Genomic DNA, 17,774 nt, shown 5'->3' on the forward strand with positions numbered 1-17,774 from the left:
CTGTAACAAACTTTAATCATTATGGAAGCACCTATTATACATTATAACCGTGCTGAATATATAGAAACAGTAAGCATAAACTAGTTACAAGCATCCGAGTATATTAAACCTTGTTTCTCTTAGGATACTGGTAATAAAGTCAGTCGAAAGTCAGTTATTTGTGGTAGTCAGAATATTATTCTCGGTGGAAAAGTAAGCATAGACGCGTTCAGCTTGACAAGTGTATACTCAATCAACTTAGACCATCATTCAAACAGATTGTGTGATTCGTGGTGATCTCAGACGTACAGGTGGTGGACACGCTGTTGTTATAGCTGTTGGTAGATATTGCTTACTTTCACAAAAATCAATCATAAGACCACCCTACAAGACATACAAAGGGTAATATCACATCAATAGAGTCTGGTCTAATCTATTGTATAGGATCTTTAGTTATTATCCAATGAAGATAGGGGATCATGTCACCATTGGTGAAGGAAGCATAGTAGAAGCAGCAACGATTGGATCTCATGTTACTATCGGAAAGAATTGTATCATTGTAAGTAGTGGATAATATTTTATTATGTATCTCATGTGTATAGGGTCGGTTCGCCATTATCAAAGACTGTTGTTGTATCACAGATAATACAATTATCCCACCCAATACAGTGGTACCTTCATTTAGTGTTTATTCTGGATCTCCAGGTAAGAAGCTGTAGAGAAAAATCCCCCTTTTATGCTCAACATTCTCTTTAGGCAAATACCAAGATGAATTGCCCGAGTGTACTCAAGAACTGTACGAAAATAAAACCAAAGATTATTATGCTAAATTTATGCCTAAAGACTAGTAATAAAAGAATACCCATCACATCACTATATGCCTCGTCAGTTTTTTCTTTTTCGTCAGTCATTTCAATTTTATCTAGTCATATGAAATTATTACCCCACATTTTTATGATCTTGATATCAAACAAACAGACACTTACAAGTTACCAAACAGTAAGGAAATAGTACGAGGGCATTGGCTGTACCTAGGTCAATTTTGACAAGTTCAATAAGTCAAGACGAACTTGTCCCTCTCTTTTTTTTTTACATCTTTCTTTACCTATGTTTATTAAAATCACCCGTTGTATTCTTTTACTAAGTTTATTCCATCTTGTTCAACCAAAAAAGACAGGATTTGTACCATACACCTATGTTGTTGAATTCGAAAAGACGCCTTCTGTATTATCTAAACGAGCCTTATTTTATGACCAACTCGATCATCACAACATCAATTACACTGTCCGGCATGAATATCAATTAATTCATGCTGTTTCGATTGCATTCAAATCAGAACAAGATACTGCTTTATTTTTTGAAAAAGTACCTGGTATTAAGAAAGCATGGCCAGTGGTAAAAAAAAATTCAAACCTATGAACTTCATGCCAGACACTGATGTCTTCTTTATAGAACACGATAACGAAACCTTCTTTTTTACATGTACAAAATGATGCTGCTATATCAAGCAACTATATTACACCTCTGTTTGATCATTACAACAATACAGGCGTATCTAAAGTCAGAGACGAATTAGGGTAAGGTGTTCAGTAGAGAGCAAAAAGAAAAAAAATTGCTTATATCTGTTTTAGAATGACAGGCAAAGGCATTAAAGTAGGCATTATTGATACGGGTGTGGACTATATGCACCCTGCTCTTGGTGGTTGCTTTGGTCCCAATTGTCGCGTAGCCTATGGCTATGATTTTGTAGGTGATGCTTATACTGGCGAGAATCTACCTATGCCTGATCAAGATCCTCGCGACAACTGTAATGGACATGGTACACATGTGGCAGGCATTATTGGAGCCAAGGATGCTCATTTCACCGGCGTCGCACCTGATGGTAAGCAAGAAAAAAAAATGGATGGTAGCTTTATGATGTTCAATGCTCTTTTAGTTATACTAGGTGCTTATCGTATTTTTGGGTGCTCTGGTAGCAGTGCAGACGATGTGATTATGAAAGCCATGGAAGCAGCTTATTTAGACGGAATGGATATTATCAATTTATCTTTGGGCGATATAGGATGGCCTGAATCACCTTCTTCTTTGTTGGCTGATGAACTAGCGCTAAGAGGCATGGTAGTCTGTGCTGCAGCGGGTAATGAAGGTGAAAAGGGCATGTTTGAAGTGGGTGCGCCTTCTCTTGGAGAACATGCTCTCTCTATTGCAAGTGTTGACAATGGGTTTGTTCTCTCTCATACCTTTCAGTTGAACAATATGACCATAGGTAATGCTCCTATAAGAATCCATATCAAACAATACTTACGTTTGCTATGTTAGGCTATACCACAGCAACCGGAAAGGTGTTTGATATCGGGGAAGCACAGATTGTGCCTACTTCTACTTTTTTAGCAGCCAATGATGCTTGTAATCCATTGCAACTTGACTTGAAAGGCAAAGTAGCCCTTGTGAACCGTGGTGGATGTATGTTCTCTCGTAAAATCATGCATGCAGCTAATGCAGGTGCCGTTGGTGTGCTTATTTATAACAATGCGCCTGGTCCTATAACGCCTTCTGTTTCAGAGCATGCAGCCACTATTGAATATGGAGGTATTTCTTACCAGGATGGCAATCTTCTCTTTCAGCATATATCCCAAGACAAGGCCGTATTTTCACCTCAAGATGTGAGTTTTCCTGTACCAACAGCTGGGTTTATCAGTGACTTTAGTTCATGGGGACTTGGACCTGATTTAAGCTTGAAGCCTGATTTAAGTGCACCGGGAGGACAGATGTATTCCACTTATCCCTTGGACTTGGGGAGTTATGCTACACTCAGTGGTACAAGTATGGCAAGTCCTTATGTAGCAGGCATTGTGGCTCTGCTTCAAGAGTCCAGAGGTGGGAATCGAGCCATTAGTGCACAAGAAGTACGCACCATGTTACTTAACAATGGCCATCCCTTTGGTTTATTTGATCATAAGCAACATTTGGATTCTGTAGCACGACAGGGTGCAGGCTTAGTAGATGTCTATCGTGCAATAACGACAGATACGTTTATTACACCTGAGCAAATCCGTTTAAATGATATAGACCATGGTGCTGCCAATCATGAATACACACTCACGATTAAGAACAATGGACGTATGGCTACTGAGTACACGATTGGCCATGTTGTGGCTTCTTCCGCTCAAGCCTATCAGTCCCTTGCCAACACGCTATTGCCCCTGAGTAAACCTGCTATGCTAACCAATGGATCTGAAGCTCAAGTCCAAGCACCTGCTACTGTTCTTGTCCAAGCCAATGAACAAAAGAACATCACTGTTCGTATTACGCCACCCACCCAGGCACTTCCTCCTTCCATCTATTCAGGCTATATCACGGTGACCAAGACACACAACCCTAGCGATATCAAATATGTGCCTTATGCTGGAATGACGAGTAAATTATCTCAATTGCCTGTTTTACTGGTCAATAACACCATGCCCCGCATGATCAATGAAAAGGTCAATGTTTTCTCTCCTGCTTTACTTTCCTTTCAATTGATAGAATCGACACCTTTGTTGACGATTGCTGCTGTCAATGCTTCGAATCCTTCTCAAAACTTTGGTTTAATTCCAGGAGGTTATACACGCTATTTAGGAAGAAACAGCATCCAGGATCCTAATGATGTTCTGTTACTTAGCTGGTATGGCAATGTAGCCAATTCACCTGAACAAGCTTCTTTAGGTCCACTCAGTCGTCATCAAAGTACAACTACCTTTGTGACTCAAGACAGAGGTATTTCTCAGACAGGTATGATGGGAAATCAGCTAGCAGCTCTAGGAATCAAACTACCTCAGGGTTCTTATCAACTTAAAGTCATGGCACTTCGTCCTTTTGGCCGTGATGATGATGAAGAAGATTATGATATATGGTACTCACCCAACATTCAAATAAATTAAAACTCCGAAAGGAAATTTTTTAGTCAGGAAGGAGGAGGGGGAGGATATTCTTTTTTTCTTTTTTTTTTTGCGTGTGTTCATCTTTATAAAAGACAACTTTTTTTTTCAGAACCCCTTCTTTAGATATAAGCAGCACAAGGTAAAGACGCACGTACGATGCGCAACATGAAGCCAAACTCAACTTAATTAGCTTTTATACAGTATGGACAAAAGACCAAAACGAACAAACACAGCAGAAAAAGATTATAGAGAGCACAAAAGACAAAGAAGAACTGACAAAGTAATTAAAACAATCGACAGAAATCAAACAAATAAATTAAATTGTATAAAAAAGGAAAACTTATTTTTTTTATGCTTTGCTAGGTTGACAACAGTGAATATGAATTGATCAGACAACTCTATAAAGCATTGATTGAACTCAAAGACCCTGAGGAGTAAAGTAAATGAAAGAATAACGCGTCACTCATCATCTTTAGTGAGGAGTATGAACGATGTACTTTTTATTATGAATTGCCCTTTCCAGAAGATTATCCAGACTATTATGAAATCATCAAACAACCTATTGCACTTGATACGATGAAGGTAAAAACCTGAAAGACGAGAATGACGCGTTATTTAGTTTGTTATTGCAGGCCAAAATAGATGCACGCGAATACGAATCACTTGCTGAATTTAAGGCAGACATTGAATTGATGGTTTCGAATGCAAAGAAATACAACAGAAAAGAATCTCAAGTGTATGAAGATGCTGTTCAGATTCAAGTAAAAAAAAAAAATTCACTCTGCATCATACTTATTCAAACTATTAGAAATTTGTCAAACAATGGCATGGATTACAAGAAAAAGCCTTGTTAAAATTACCTGGAGGAGCATTTGCAAAAACCAACCATGCAGAAGCATCTCCACCTAAAATCAAAGCCATTAAACTCCGAGCTGTAGAGAAACAACAAGAAAAGCCAAAGAAACCCAACAGTAAGTCCGCCATGACTGATCCCAAACTCATTCTGTCTTGAATAGTGCAAAAACTAAAGGCATTGAATGCTGCCATTGCAAAAAGAGAATTTAAAAAGGCGATAGAGATGTTGAATGACCCAGATATGGATCCAAATGCACTTGTACCAGTAGAAATGTTCCAAGATAAATTCACTTGGTCTCCTCTTCATGCAGCTTGTTATTTTGGTGACATTCAGTTAGTAGAAGCCTTGTTGACTAAGGGTGCCAATGTAGAATTGAATGATACATGGTATTCTGCTACTCCTTTAGGCTGGGCTGCTTTTGGTGATAAAGATAAAATTGTGCGTTTGTTGATTGAAAAGTACCATGCAAACACAAAAGCAGAGAATATACATGGTCAAGTACCTTTTGATCTAGTGTCTGATCAACAAGATCCTCGTTGGCAAGGTATCTTTGATTCTAAACAACCTACTCCTCCACCTCCTTCTCCACCTAAACCCTCATCAACACCCAAACCACCCGTACAACCACAGCAAAGAATCTTATTGCAGAACACAATGCCTCCTCCTCCTACACCCATAAAATCATTTCAGCCTCAAATGTATCAGCCACAAATAGCAGATGGCCAAATGCTTAAGAAACGTAGAGGAAGACCACCTAAGAGTGAAACAGATGCTGCTGCTGTTCGACCCACAAAAGAGATTGATATCAACACATTTGATCCTGTTGCATTTGAAATTGAACTATTCAATGCGATTCGTACACACACAGACAATACCAACAGATTATACTCTGAACAATTCGAAGATTTACCTGATAGACATGAGTATCCTGAATACTACAAAACCATCAAAACACCCATCTCTTTAACTCAAATTGCAGAGAAAATGCAGACAAGGCAGTACCCCCATTTACACGCTTGGATGAATGATATGAAAATGGTGTTTGAAAATGCACTTAATTTCAATGAACCTGGCTCCCGTATCTTTCGAGATGCTAAACTCTTGTTGCGCTTATTGCATCGTCTGAAAGAACGTATTCTTGCTCGATTGGCTGTTCCTGTCAGTCAAGAAGATGCTATCTTCAGTTTAGATTTGACACAGCGACCCTTTGATGCTGATGCACTTAGTGAAGATAAGCGCAAATCAAGACGATTCTTGACACATAACAAATCAAGAACACATAGTATAGAACCAGATCAACAACAACAACACCAACAACAATTATTACAAATCAATCCCTATCTATTACAGCAACAACAACAACAACAGCAGCAGCAGCAGCAGCAGCAGCAGCAACCATTGTATCAACAACACCACCAACAACAGCAACGTCTTTTACAAGTACCACATATGATGCCTATGATGCTACAGCCCACATTGCCTCAAGCACCTAATGCTTATGATATGAATGCTTATAATGCTGCTGCTACTGCTGCTGTAGCTGCTGCCGCTGCCGCCGCCGCTGCTGCTGCTGCTGCCAATGTCAATCGTCCTACTACCATCTTTTCTCCCTTTTCTGAATCCAACACAACCTCACCTATCAATAATAATAACAATGAACCAACATCACCACTCCCTAAAGCTTCAAAGGAATTTTATGCTTTGTGTCAAGATAATAGTAAGTATGACTTTTTTAATGTTGTGTGATGTATTTATCATTTTCGCTTAACTAGTGGAACTGCTTATGGAAGAACTCAGGATTTATTCTGCTGATCAAAAAGTGGATTTGTCTATGGATGGGGCCTATGCTAACCATAGTTTTCATGTCCCTGCTAGTGTGGATACATTGACAATGAAACTTGATCTCGCTAAACCCTTAAAGGCAGAAACTCAGAGATTGACTATTACTGTCCTACAGAACAACGTCAAACTAAATCCAGTCTCTGATGATGAGTGGCAATCTACCTCATTAACAAGAGGTACCAATATATTTAAAATCAACATTACTGCTAATTGTACAAGACCTGAATCTCAAACATCTGAATTCAAATCAAAGATATACCATCTCTTTGTTACACGTACTTGGTAAAGAAGAATAAAGGATTTTTATCTACACCTATTTTTTATTGTTATTCTATGGTATGAAAAGCAAGGGGAGGGGGTTTTACTGTTGAGCAGCATGCTTGGCAATCAAATTAAGGGCAGAACCAGCGCGAATAAATTGAAGTTGATCATGACTTAAGGTATGAACAGCATCAATGCTGACTTTAGAGCCATCTGGCTTAGTCACAATCAATTTGACAGTAGATCCGGGAGCCAACTGCTTAAGGCCTTGTGTCTCAATCACATCACCACCATTGATTTTCTCATAATCAGCTTCATGCTTAAATGTCAAGGGAATCACACCTTGTTTCTTCAAGTTAGTTTCATGAATACGAGCAAAAGAACGAGAGATAATCATAGGGCTGCCTAAATAACGTACTTGGAGAGCAGCATGTTCACGAGCAGAACCTTCACCATAGTTATGATCAGCAATCACAGTCCAATCGATATCTTGACGCTTGTAAGACTTGGCCACTTCAGGAATAGAGCCTTCCTTGTTGCTGGTCACATCAGTCACCACATTCACTTTACCATTGTCAGCATTTTGAGCACCAATCAAGGTGTTTTCAGCAATGTTTTGTAAATGACCCTTGTATTTCAACCATGGACCAGCAGCAGAGATATGATCTGTAGTACATTTACCCTTGACTTTGACCAACACACGAATGTCTTTAAATTCTTCACCATCCCATGGAGGGAAAGCGTCTAGTGCTTGAAGACGGTTAGAGTTGGGGTCAATGTTGATCTTGACAGAAGGATCAGGTGTAGGAGTAGGAGAAGGAGGCTCATAAGTAGCACGGCCTGCTTCAAAACCTTGGGAAGGGAGATCATCACCGGTAGGAGGTTGGAAACGGAAGGCTCGACCATCTTTGCCTGTCAAGCTATCTGTCATGGGGTTAAAAGACAATTTGCCAGCAAATGCCATGGCCGTGACAATCTCGGGAGCAGCTAAAAAGTTCATGGTTTGGGCATTACCATCGTTGCGGCTACGGAAGTTACGGTTGAAAGAAGTCAAGATGGCATTTTCTTCGCCTTGTTTTTCAGAACGCTTCCACTATTGGATGATGAGCATATCTTTTTTTTTTTTTTTATTTACAGTGAGTACTTACTTGACCAATACAAGGACCACAGGCATTCGCCAAGACTTGACCACCTGCTTGTTCAAACACTTGTTGTTGACCATCACGTTCAATCGTAGCACGGATTTGTTCAGAACCAGGCGTTACCAAAAACTGTGACTTGATATCAACGCCAGCTTCAGTCGCTTGTTTGGTAATTGAGGCAGCGCGAGACATGTCTTGGTAAGAAGAATTGGTACAAGAACCAATCAAGGAAGCACTCAATTCATCCTTCCAGCCATTTTCTTGAATGAAATCCTTGAATTTACTTAAAGGTGTACTTAAATCAGGTGTAAAGGGACCATTGATATGAGGTTCGACTTCAGACAGGTTGATTTCAATCACCTTGTCATAATGAGCACCGCTATCTGCATTCAAAAAAGATGTGTTAGCATCCGCAGCTTGGCTTACAGCACCACGGCCAGTAGCACGCAAGTAAGAACGCATGCTGTTAGTGTAAGGAAAGACGGAGGTAGTAGCACCCACTTCAGCACCCATATTACAGATGGTAGCCATACCAGTACAAGATAAAGTATCAACACCTTCACCAAAGTATTCAATGATGTGGCCAGTACCACCACGGACTGTCAAGTGTCCAGCAAGCTTGAGAATGACATCTTTAGGACTAGCCCAAGGATTTAAGCGGCCTGTCAATTTGACACCAATCACGTTAGGAGCCTTGAGTTCCCAAGGAATATTGGCCATAGCGTCCACAGCATCAGCACCACCTACACCAATAGCAATCATACCCAATCCACCTTGACAATTTGATTAGTTGGTTGGTTACGCTCATCGAAACAACTTACCTGCATTGGGTGTGTGGCTATCTGTACCGAGCATGAGACCGCCTGGAGCAGCATAGTTCTCCAACACAATTTGATGAATAATACCACTTCCTGGCTTCCAGAAAGCAATACCGTACTTTTTAGCACCACTTTCCAAAAAGTCAAAGATTTCCTTGTTGGTCACAATCGATTGAGCCACGTCCTTGTCAGCGCCTTCGTGAGCAGCAATCAAATGGTCACAATGAATACTGCTAGGAACAGCAGTGGTAGGCATACCAGACAGCATGAATTGCAAAAGAGCCATTTGAGCAGAAGCATCTTGCATAGCCACACGATCTAGTCTTGTCTTAGCTGTCATTCAGATCGGTTTCAAGACTTACCAGGCGATAATTTCAAATAAGTTTCTCCACGAACAGGAACGATCTCTTCAGGATTTCTCAAGTGAGCATAGACAATCTTTTCAGCCAAAGTCAACGGTCTGTCATTCAAAATACGTTTGACAAGATCAAGGTTTTTTGTTAATTTAGCATAAGGAGGTGTAATAGAAGAGCAGTTCTTTTCAGCAATAGGGTTATGTTGAGTAGCTAAAGAGCGAGCAGTCAAACTACGGAAAGCAGTTTGTGTTGTCTGTTGATATTAGACGTTTGTTTTCATATTCCAAATGTATACTTACTCTGCGTGTTTGTTGACTTAAACAAGCAGTAATCATTGCCAAGAGAGTAGGGGGGAGGGTTAAGAAAGAAGAAGAAAAAAAGAAAGAAAAAAATGCAAGATGGATTATTTACATGAATGAGTGGATGGAGATGATCTTTTATCTATTACCAAATGAAGAAGGAATATCGCTAAATGCAACAGAAACAAACGAGTCACAAAATTTGAGATTGGATGAGATCCTTTTAAAAAAAAAAATCTTACCTAATTATTCCTTATTTGGATCACAGAAGGACAGATACTTGAATTCTCCAGTGTCGTATTGACTGATTTGATGTTGGGAGAAGTGGGGGAGGGAAATAGGTATCCCGAGAAAGCACAAGGTTAAGCCGGATAGACCTATTGCAAAACATGAAAGGGTATCCCGAGACTTGGTAGTTCGGCCATGCTTAACAGAGACACATTCAGGATTGACGCACATCAAACTACCCTTTGTTCATCTTTTGATCGCCTTTCCATTCTTTTCTTCGACTGATCAAGGGTGCTCTAAATGCTTGAAACAGACGATGCAGGTCTGAGAGGTCTTGTATTCATTAGTAACACAGACATTGCCTATTTTTCCACGCATTTTTCCAGGCCATTCTCCACTATATCTACGATGTCTATTATATCTGTGCCTCTGTCGCCGACAAATTGAGCTACTTTATGACAACCTAATAGGTTATGAGGTTAGCTGAACTCCTACAATCATTGCACTTAGTTATATATATATATATATATATATATATATATATAATACTATCTTTCTTCTCTCTTTGTTTAGCAAGTATGTAAGGCTCGAGTTTTTAATTTACGCAAGAACGGTTCCCTCTCCCTCCTTCCTCCTCTTTTTTTTTCTTGAGGAGTAAACAAAGGTATTCTCTTTTATTTAAAAATTCAGTTGTTGATTCAGAAAACTAGATGGTATCTTGGCGTTGAATGTTTCAAGCTTTCGTATGTAGTCATGAAATTGGACGACAATATCAAAATCGATGCCATTTAACTCTTGTAAATGCCATGACTTATTATCTTCATGCAATATCATCAAATGCTTTAATGTTTTGAATTTTTGGATCAAATAGACAAGATCGTTTCTTGAGAGATAATCACAAACTAATTCCAAATGAGATATACTGTAGTTTGGAACCACTGATTTGGCGCGAAAAAAAGAGTGCTCGATGATAGCGAGGCCTTGGTGATGCGTAGCCAACTTGAACTGTTTCAATGTCGGACAAGCGTCAATCATAGTATCATAAGCATGTAAGGGGGACCTTTTATCGTTCTTAAGAAACAAACTTTCCAAATAATGAAAAGCACGCAAATGATGTGTCCATAAAGCAACACTCGAGTCATCATTTTGGTACATTCTCATATCATAAGTGATATATAACTGGATGCTTTTGATGCGATTGCTCATCATCGTTGTAGCAAGACCATAGTCGCTCATTTGCAACATACTGGTGGGTTGAGGCACTGTATCGAGTTGCTTCCAGTATCCGTTTAGTAATGCAGTCCTCAAGCACGCCCAAAATTTTACACTGACCCAGGGTATACTGAGGCCTTGGAGTCGAGGTGTAAGGCTGGCCAAGACATGGAACGTCTTTTGTCTGATTTCTTTTTCCAGCATAAGAGGATCAAAGACGCCTTTTATGCAAAGTTGTTTGACGTATTGACCTACAGAGCATGACATGAGGGTCCGCATCAACAGTTTCATTTGGCTTAAATTGTGGATGGTAATATGGCTGTAAGTAGCTTTTTGAGCAACTGCATTCCAATGGTGACATACACGTTGACATTGAGTTGCAGTCTCAGTATCAACATGCTGAAAAATGTACTCTAGTATTTCATTAGGTAAAACACACCAAGAATTCATATTAATACAAGAAAGATAGAATAACCCCTTCAAAAAAAAAGTTTCTCATTCTGTGTCAATGGTTGATAAATCATTGTCTTTTTTTTTTTTTTTTTTTTTTTTTGGTCCATTTTCATGTTTTTCAGTAACTCAGAGAGAGAGAGAGAGAGAGGGGAAGGGGGGCTGCCATTCAATGATTTATTTGTACTGGTCTGCTGAGTGCCTAGGTCTTATACGTTGGGGTCTAAGCTTTAGTTCCACAGAAGAACATCATAAAGAAATGAAAAGAGGGTTCATTGTGAGAACAGATACAATCTGAGTTCAACTGTTCTGCTGTTACTATTACTAAGCCAAGGTATTGTCGACAAAAAGAAAATTATGCTTATTTCGATCTTGAACCTTAAAAAAGAAAATACAGTATAGCTCCCCTTTCTTCTTCATTTTTCTTTTTTGTTAATAAAGGCATATTTATTAAATACATAAAAAAAAAAAAATGGCTCGCTTCGGCATCATGTCCATAAACATTTATACTTATTCAGTAACTTGTGATAAATTCCCACGATAGAGAAATACATAAATAAATAAATAAAAATAACAATTTAACTGTTGCTTTCACATGGTTTTCAATAAGATGATAGTAATGATAATAAAATAGGTAGCAGAACCAACCATCACTTTTTTTTTCTTTTCGTTTCTTTATTTTATTAACAAAGTAAGTTTGAAAAAAAAAAAAAAAATGACACATATTTTCTCAACCTGTAATCTCCCCAGAAAACAAGTGACTCCACATCTCAAAATAAAACCCGCGATTTTTTTTTATAAATACACATGTCTTCTTCACGTCTTGACCAAATCAACAACCACTTTGCTATGTCAAGTAAGTTTGCCTATGTTGTGTTTTTGATGCTAAGGTCATGTTAGACTCTGCTTCTGTCTTCAATCAAGTGCCTCAGGCTCCCCCTGATATGATCTTCAACCTCACTGCTCAATACAAGGCTGATAAGAACCCCAATAAAATCAATATTGGTGTAGGAGCTTTCCGTACAGACGAATTGAAGCCTTATGTGCTTCCTGTTGTAAAGAAGGTAAAGAATCAAAAAAAAAAGGAGGGAAGAAAGAGAGAGATCATGTATACTCATGTCATCTATCTATCTATGTAGGCTGAATCGATTCTTTATAACGATGAAAGCTTGGATCATGAATACCAACCTATTGCTGGTACAACCGCATTCACTAATGCTGCTGTCAAGTTAATTTTGGGTCAAGACAGCCCTGCTATTCAAGAAAAGCGTTATGCAGGTGTCCAAACTATTTCTGGTACCGGTGCTAATCACACAGGTGCTCTTTTCCTTTCCAAGTTTTATACCAAGAGCAAAAAATGTTATATCTCTAATCCTACTTGGGGTAAAATTAAATGAGACCAATTGTAGAGGATACTTATGTTTATGATAGCTAATCACCGTGCTATCTTCAGTTTGGTGGGGTTTGAAGTCGAAGATTATCCTTATTGGAACCCCGACAACCGCGGTTTGGATTACGAAGGTTTATTGGCATGCATGCGTCAAGCACCTGAAGGTTCTATCTTTGTTCTTCATGCCTGTGCCCACAACCCTACTGGTGTTGATCCTACACGTGAACAATGGAAGGGTATTGCTCAAGTCATGCGTGAACGCGACTTGTTCCCCTTCTTTGACTGCGCTTATCAAGGATTTGCTTCTGGTGATTTAGACAATGATGCCTGGGCCGTGCGTTACTTTGTTGAACAAGGATTCGAATTGTTTGTCTGTCAATCGTTTGCTAAAAACTTTGGTTTGTACGGTGAACGTGCTGGTAATTTGACCATTGTGACCCAATCCAGTTCTGAAGCCGAGCGTGTCTTGTCTCAACTTGAAAAACTCCAACGCGCCGAAATCTCGAATCCTCCTGCTTTTGGTGCTCGTATTGTCAGTATCGTCTTGAACGACCCAGCCTTGTATCAAGAATGGAAAGAGAATTTGCAATACATGTCGAATCGTATCATTGAGATGAGAAAGGCTCTTTACCATCATTTGGTTCAACTTCAGACACCTGGTACTTGGCACCATATCACAGATCAAATTGGTATGTTTTCATTCACAGGTCTAAAGGCACCTCAAGTCAAAGTACTCAAAGAGAAATACTCTATCTATTTGACTGATAATGGCCGTGTCTCTATGGCCGGTGTTTCTTCTACCAATGTTGAATATTTAGCTAAAGCCATTGATGATGTTGTTCGCAACGTATGAAGCATTTGCCTTCCCTCGAGAATCATGGATTTTATTATTATGAAATAAAAAAAAGAAAAAAAAATGGTGTGTATGGGAATAGCAGAAAACTTGAATTTATTGACAAAGACGTTTTGCAAAACAAGTTGCTTCGTCTTGATCAAACGATCTCTTTGTTCCTGTGTGTTGAGAGGAAGGTGGGGAAAGAATATCAAAAGAAACGCCTGAATCAGTACGTTGATAACAAGCAGGTTTTGTCTCCATTGTGGGTGGTGATGTCAAACTGGATTCATCAGGTGGTGGTGAGGGATAATTCTGGTGAATCATCGCATGATGAACCGCATTTGTGTTGATGACTGAAGAAGGTGACTGACACACTGTGGGTGGTGTGTTGACCATGGGCTTATTCATCGTGTGTTTGAATCCCTTTTGGATATGTCCATGGAGTTGTGTATACCATCTGTCAAATGTGGGTTTACTGACATGGAGTCTGTAGTCAATCAGCTTTAGAAAAGCCATTTCCGCAGCATTGATTTCTTTGATATCAAGGCCGGTGATTTTGGCCCACGCCTTGTTGTGATAATTTTTATCGTGAAGGTACTTGCTGGCCACCATCAGGGAAGCAAGAAACATGCGTCGTCCGCAGCACTGCAAGTCATCCATTTGCGTGTTGGTCTGCATGTTGCATGAATTAGATTGAATGCGTTGATAGAGTTTTTCATGAACGACTTTTTTGACACGAAAGACGTAAAAAAGGCTAATTTGAACAGTGGAATAGGTTGCTTTAGATCGTTTTAGGATTTCGTTACAAAAGCCTTTGGTTGGCATAACTTTGGCTTTTTGATGTTCAATCAGGAATTTTGGGTGCCAGATAGAGTCAATCACATTAGCGAATGTTTCTGGGTCAAACCCTATTAGCATCATGATGTTGTGTTTAAGTCAAACTTACCAACTAGCTTTTCAATCATAAAAGTGCGTTCTTGACGAGATGAGTCCATAAATTGACGGTATTTTTCGCATGGGCGTTCTTCTGAATATGTACAGTCGTTTATTGTTTGTTGTGTTGCAGGTGTTGCTGCGGACGACAAAGGTCGCCCTTGGTTAAGAGTGTGTAAATAATCATTTGTCATTTGTACTGTTGTTCTTTGTCTAGTTTAAAGCGTTTCCTTTTCTTTTTTTTGGAAGGTGGAACTAAAAAAGGAAAAGTATTTAAGCTGCAAAGAGAAGGTCTGTTGGAGAAAATAATTGAAAAAAAAAGGGTGGGTTTTTAAAAAGTGTGATAATAAAAAAAAGGGAGTTTTTTTTTTTGCTAGTTTTTATATATATATAAAAAAATAAAGAGAAAAGAAGAAGAAAGAGAAAAGGATTTAATAATAGAATGTCCTAAAGACGACTAGTATTCATTGAAAAATAGAGTGGGAAGATAAGTTTATGTATATATATATAAAAAGAAAAGAGAGAGAAACGAATCGATGTAGTGTAGTTGTTTAAAGGTTGAAATTGAATTTCATAGACGAGGTTTAAAGATGTATGGTTTTCTTCCTTTTCTTCTTCTTAATGGTGGAGGGGAAAAAAAAAACTGTTTCGCAGTTAAGGAAAAAAAAAGGGAAGAAAACGATCCATTTATTGGTTCTATCCTCACTTTTATACCTCCTGTATCACGACCAATCATGTCGTGGCGCAGCAAAAAAAAAAAAAGAATCATGGTGTGGATGACGTCCTTCCTTTTATCTTGATTTAGCTTTGTAAGGAAGGTTTTGATTGGATAGAAAATATCACATTTTTTGTAACATTATGTACGCAGTAAGCTATATCTATTGTTTCAGGAACACACAGTGTGAATCAACTGACTTGATCTATAAAAAGAGCCATCATCACTCCAGCACACATGAAGTAAACTGCGGTGATTACATGATGAATAAATAGTTTTTTTTATTGAAAGCAAAGCACTCTGCCTTTGACTAAGGGTTTATAGGTATCCATGATTTTAACAACAAAAGGAGGTGAAATACAGAATGCAATCGTGCCTGATGTCTGACCATCTTCATCTTCCATCAGTTGACTATCAAACAATTGGTTGCCTTCCCTCACATCCACAGCAGTGATGGCCACTTCTTGTCCTTTAATGACTGATCCTAACTCAATCGCTTCTTCTACTAATTCACGTAATTGTTGGCTATAGTGTTGAGCTGCTTTTCTTGCCTTTTCATCCTCTTGAGATGTCTTGCAAAGATAAGTAGGAAATGCTTTTTGTAGTCCACGGTAAAGATGACTCCAGTTACGATCAATCGATTTTTGCCATGCTTCTTGAATATCTCCTCCATCTTTGTCTTTATGCTGTACCACTAACATGCTTAATTCTTGCCTTAATCGTGTTGAGAAATAAACGCTGTCGTGTTCATCAAACCATTGTTGTAATTCAACAAAGGCTTGATTGCATGTCAATCCAGGAAACAGATGAATGTTCAAGTTTTGAACAAGCACATCCATCATAAACTTCTCTACCAGCATCAATAATCGGTGTTCAGGTAATGGGTTTCCTAACTGTTGAATTGAACGGCCAAGATTAAGCCATAATGTACTTAATTTTTCAGCTGTGATGGTGGGTTCTGCAAAGGGCACTAACTGACTTGCCAGTGTATGAATGTGCTGTCTTAACTGGCCTATTTTAGTGGCTATACTGGCTGGATCATCATCTGAAGATCGAACGGAGCGTAAATGGGTTTGATAATTGGCCTCTAATAAAGTCATGTCATTTTGACGCTGATGAATCTTGTCTTGTGTCTTGTTGTGTTGTTCAGTCAATTGATGGATTTGAGATTGAAAATGTGCTTTTTGTGCCTCTAATTCTTGCAATACGTGTCTTTGTTGTTGAACCAGTTGTTGTATAGACACATCACTTTTGAAAGACAATGTTCTTGTCAACTTGGAATGCATAGAAGCTATCGACATGCGTTGTTGATGAGCAACTTTATTATCGCTTCTTTTTTTTTTTTTTTTTTTTACCTGTGTCTGATTGTATAGGCACATGTGATTCGATAGATGAACTGACTCTAGGGGTACTCATCTCACTGATCTGTTTAGAAGCAGAATCAGATAGAGAAACAGATGAACTCGAAGAAACAACCGATTTCTTCTTGGTGGGTTTTTTTTGAAATAAGCGTGATATTCTATCGACTGTCTTGTTCTTTGAGTGTGCCTTTTCCATAAAGAAGAGAGAAATAATAATGAAAAAAAGAGAGTCACTTTATTAAAAAAAAAAAAAAAAAGTTACATAAAGTCATCATAGTCATCATAGTCATTATCACCATATCGATCATCAGCAGCAGCATTCTTACCAGCAGCTACCAATTGAGGCTTTCCCTTTGTCTTGCCCTTCTTGGTTGCTTCTTTAGCCAATCGTTGTTTTTCATTTGCAATGACAGTCAAAGAAGAAGCTACTTTTTTGACTTCTGTGTCCTTTAAGGGATAAGCAATGTCGTGTAACAGTTCATCAATAAACCAACCATAGTTGATGGATTTCTATATTCATGTATGAGATAGGGGTCATCATTCGCGTTTAACTTACAGAAGCAGCTGTGACAATCTCCACCACTTTCTTGCGGTAAGCATCCAATTCAACACGGTTCTTGGGCTTCCATTCTTCAATAGGCTTATCCTTCATGTCAGCTATCCAATACATGAGTGAGCATGATTCATGTCTTGTTGATACTTACCAACCGTGACGCCCGAGAAAAGGTCTGTAGCATTGGCCATATCAGCCTCTAATTCCAAACGACGCAAACGTTGCAAACGTTCATAGTCACTTTCTTCAGGTTCTTGTTCTTTGGCCAACTTTTTAGCTTCTAATTCCTTCTTTTTTTGTTCTTCAGCAGCTTGTTTCTCGGCAATCTTTTGCTTTAAGGGCACTTTCTTTTTGATGACAGGTGCAGCTTTCTTGGGCATTTCGGTTTCTTCTTGGTCTGAATCTTCCCAAGACTCTTTGACATTGTCTTCGGCATCTTCGTCATCCCATTGGTTCTTTTTGGGAACAGCAATTTGAACATCGATTTCGTCCTCTACGCTTTAGGTGAGTGGTTGTTATTGACTATTTATTATTATTATTATTATTATTATTGGTTTACCCCAATCACTCATAGTGTAGCGTGTTTGATAATAACAACAAAAAAAAAACAAAGAAAAAAAAAGA

At 38.8% G+C, this 17,774-nt stretch overlaps 10 protein-coding genes across 10 annotated transcripts; 5 read left to right on the top strand and 5 right to left on the bottom strand.

The window, feature by feature from the left end:
• Nucleotides 1-2: 2 nt before the first annotated feature.
• Nucleotides 3-863, top strand: B0P05DRAFT_546408 (trimeric LpxA-like protein). Its single transcript, XM_051578750.1, has 6 exons — nucleotides 3-69; nucleotides 124-192; nucleotides 242-381; nucleotides 424-538; nucleotides 582-684; nucleotides 736-863. The coding sequence occupies exons 1-6, from the start codon at nucleotides 22-24 to the stop codon at nucleotides 825-827; spliced, it is 567 nt and encodes a 188-aa protein (XP_051433599.1). The 5' UTR covers nucleotides 3-21; the 3' UTR covers nucleotides 828-863.
• A 220-nt stretch (nucleotides 864-1,083) lies between these two features.
• B0P05DRAFT_546412 (peptidase S8/S53 domain-containing protein) lies at nucleotides 1,084-3,925 on the top strand (the record flags this gene model as incomplete). The annotated part of the gene is made up of 5 exons (XM_051578751.1): nucleotides 1,084-1,374; nucleotides 1,432-1,556; nucleotides 1,611-1,861; nucleotides 1,916-2,245; nucleotides 2,299-3,925. The coding sequence occupies 5 exons, from the start codon at nucleotides 1,087-1,089 to the stop codon at nucleotides 3,897-3,899; spliced, it is 2,595 nt and encodes an 864-aa protein (XP_051433600.1). The 3' UTR covers nucleotides 3,900-3,925.
• A 493-nt stretch (nucleotides 3,926-4,418) lies between these two features.
• Nucleotides 4,419-6,921, top strand: B0P05DRAFT_144092 (uncharacterized protein). Its single transcript, XM_051573063.1, has 4 exons — nucleotides 4,419-4,660; nucleotides 4,708-4,870; nucleotides 4,916-6,472; nucleotides 6,528-6,921. Exons 1-4 carry the CDS (start codon nucleotides 4,592-4,594, stop codon nucleotides 6,881-6,883), a joined length of 2,145 nt encoding a protein of 714 aa, XP_051433601.1. The 5' UTR covers nucleotides 4,419-4,591; the 3' UTR covers nucleotides 6,884-6,921.
• On the bottom strand, nucleotides 6,900-9,731 carry B0P05DRAFT_493104 (aconitate hydratase). The gene is made up of 6 exons (XM_051575350.1): nucleotides 9,716-9,731; nucleotides 9,474-9,642; nucleotides 9,181-9,427; nucleotides 8,822-9,136; nucleotides 8,007-8,773; nucleotides 6,900-7,951 (listed from the first exon to the last, which is right to left on the bottom strand). Exons 2-6 carry the CDS (start codon nucleotides 9,507-9,509, stop codon nucleotides 6,959-6,961), a joined length of 2,358 nt encoding a protein of 785 aa, XP_051433602.1. The 5' UTR covers nucleotides 9,510-9,642; nucleotides 9,716-9,731; the 3' UTR covers nucleotides 6,900-6,958.
• An 82-nt stretch (nucleotides 9,732-9,813) lies between these two features.
• B0P05DRAFT_472404 (uncharacterized protein) lies at nucleotides 9,814-10,029 on the top strand (the record flags this gene model as incomplete). Its single annotated transcript, XM_051574678.1, has 1 exon — nucleotides 9,814-10,029. A coding segment is annotated over one exon (216 nt), but the record flags the coding sequence as incomplete, so codon positions are not given.
• A 243-nt stretch (nucleotides 10,030-10,272) lies between these two features.
• B0P05DRAFT_546429 (uncharacterized protein) lies at nucleotides 10,273-11,464 on the bottom strand. The gene has a single exon (XM_051578752.1). It carries the CDS (start codon nucleotides 11,361-11,363, stop codon nucleotides 10,380-10,382), a length of 984 nt encoding a protein of 327 aa, XP_051433604.1. The 5' UTR covers nucleotides 11,364-11,464; the 3' UTR covers nucleotides 10,273-10,379.
• Nucleotides 11,465-12,256: 792 nt separating this feature from the next.
• On the top strand, nucleotides 12,257-13,606 carry B0P05DRAFT_472589 (aspartate aminotransferase; the record flags this gene model as incomplete). Its single annotated transcript, XM_051574690.1, has 3 exons — nucleotides 12,257-12,427; nucleotides 12,503-12,746; nucleotides 12,795-13,606. 3 exons carry the CDS (start codon nucleotides 12,257-12,259, stop codon nucleotides 13,604-13,606), a joined length of 1,227 nt encoding a protein of 408 aa, XP_051433605.1.
• A 62-nt stretch (nucleotides 13,607-13,668) lies between these two features.
• Nucleotides 13,669-14,557, bottom strand: B0P05DRAFT_546435 (uncharacterized protein). The gene has a single exon (XM_051578753.1). The coding sequence runs from the start codon at nucleotides 14,507-14,509 to the stop codon at nucleotides 13,703-13,705; it is 807 nt and encodes a 268-aa protein (XP_051433606.1). The 5' UTR covers nucleotides 14,510-14,557; the 3' UTR covers nucleotides 13,669-13,702.
• Nucleotides 14,558-15,410: 853 nt separating this feature from the next.
• B0P05DRAFT_512113 (uncharacterized protein) lies at nucleotides 15,411-16,829 on the bottom strand. Its single transcript, XM_051575633.1, has 2 exons — nucleotides 16,592-16,829; nucleotides 15,411-16,527 (listed from the first exon to the last, which is right to left on the bottom strand). Exons 1-2 carry the CDS (start codon nucleotides 16,791-16,793, stop codon nucleotides 15,518-15,520), a joined length of 1,212 nt encoding a protein of 403 aa, XP_051433607.1. The 5' UTR covers nucleotides 16,794-16,829; the 3' UTR covers nucleotides 15,411-15,517.
• On the bottom strand, nucleotides 16,811-17,771 carry B0P05DRAFT_546441 (eukaryotic translation initiation factor 3 subunit J). Its single transcript, XM_051578754.1, has 4 exons — nucleotides 17,710-17,771; nucleotides 17,302-17,643; nucleotides 17,154-17,254; nucleotides 16,811-17,107 (listed from the first exon to the last, which is right to left on the bottom strand). Exons 1-4 carry the CDS (start codon nucleotides 17,720-17,722, stop codon nucleotides 16,856-16,858), a joined length of 708 nt encoding a protein of 235 aa, XP_051433608.1. The 5' UTR covers nucleotides 17,723-17,771; the 3' UTR covers nucleotides 16,811-16,855.
• Between the last annotated feature and the right edge of the window lie 3 nt (nucleotides 17,772-17,774).

This window comes from Gilbertella persicaria (genome assembly GCF_025201335.1).
Source record: "Gilbertella persicaria strain CBS 190.32 chromosome Unknown B0P05scaffold_26, whole genome shotgun sequence".
Classification (NCBI taxonomy): domain Eukaryota; kingdom Fungi; phylum Mucoromycota; class Mucoromycetes; order Mucorales; family Choanephoraceae; genus Gilbertella; species Gilbertella persicaria.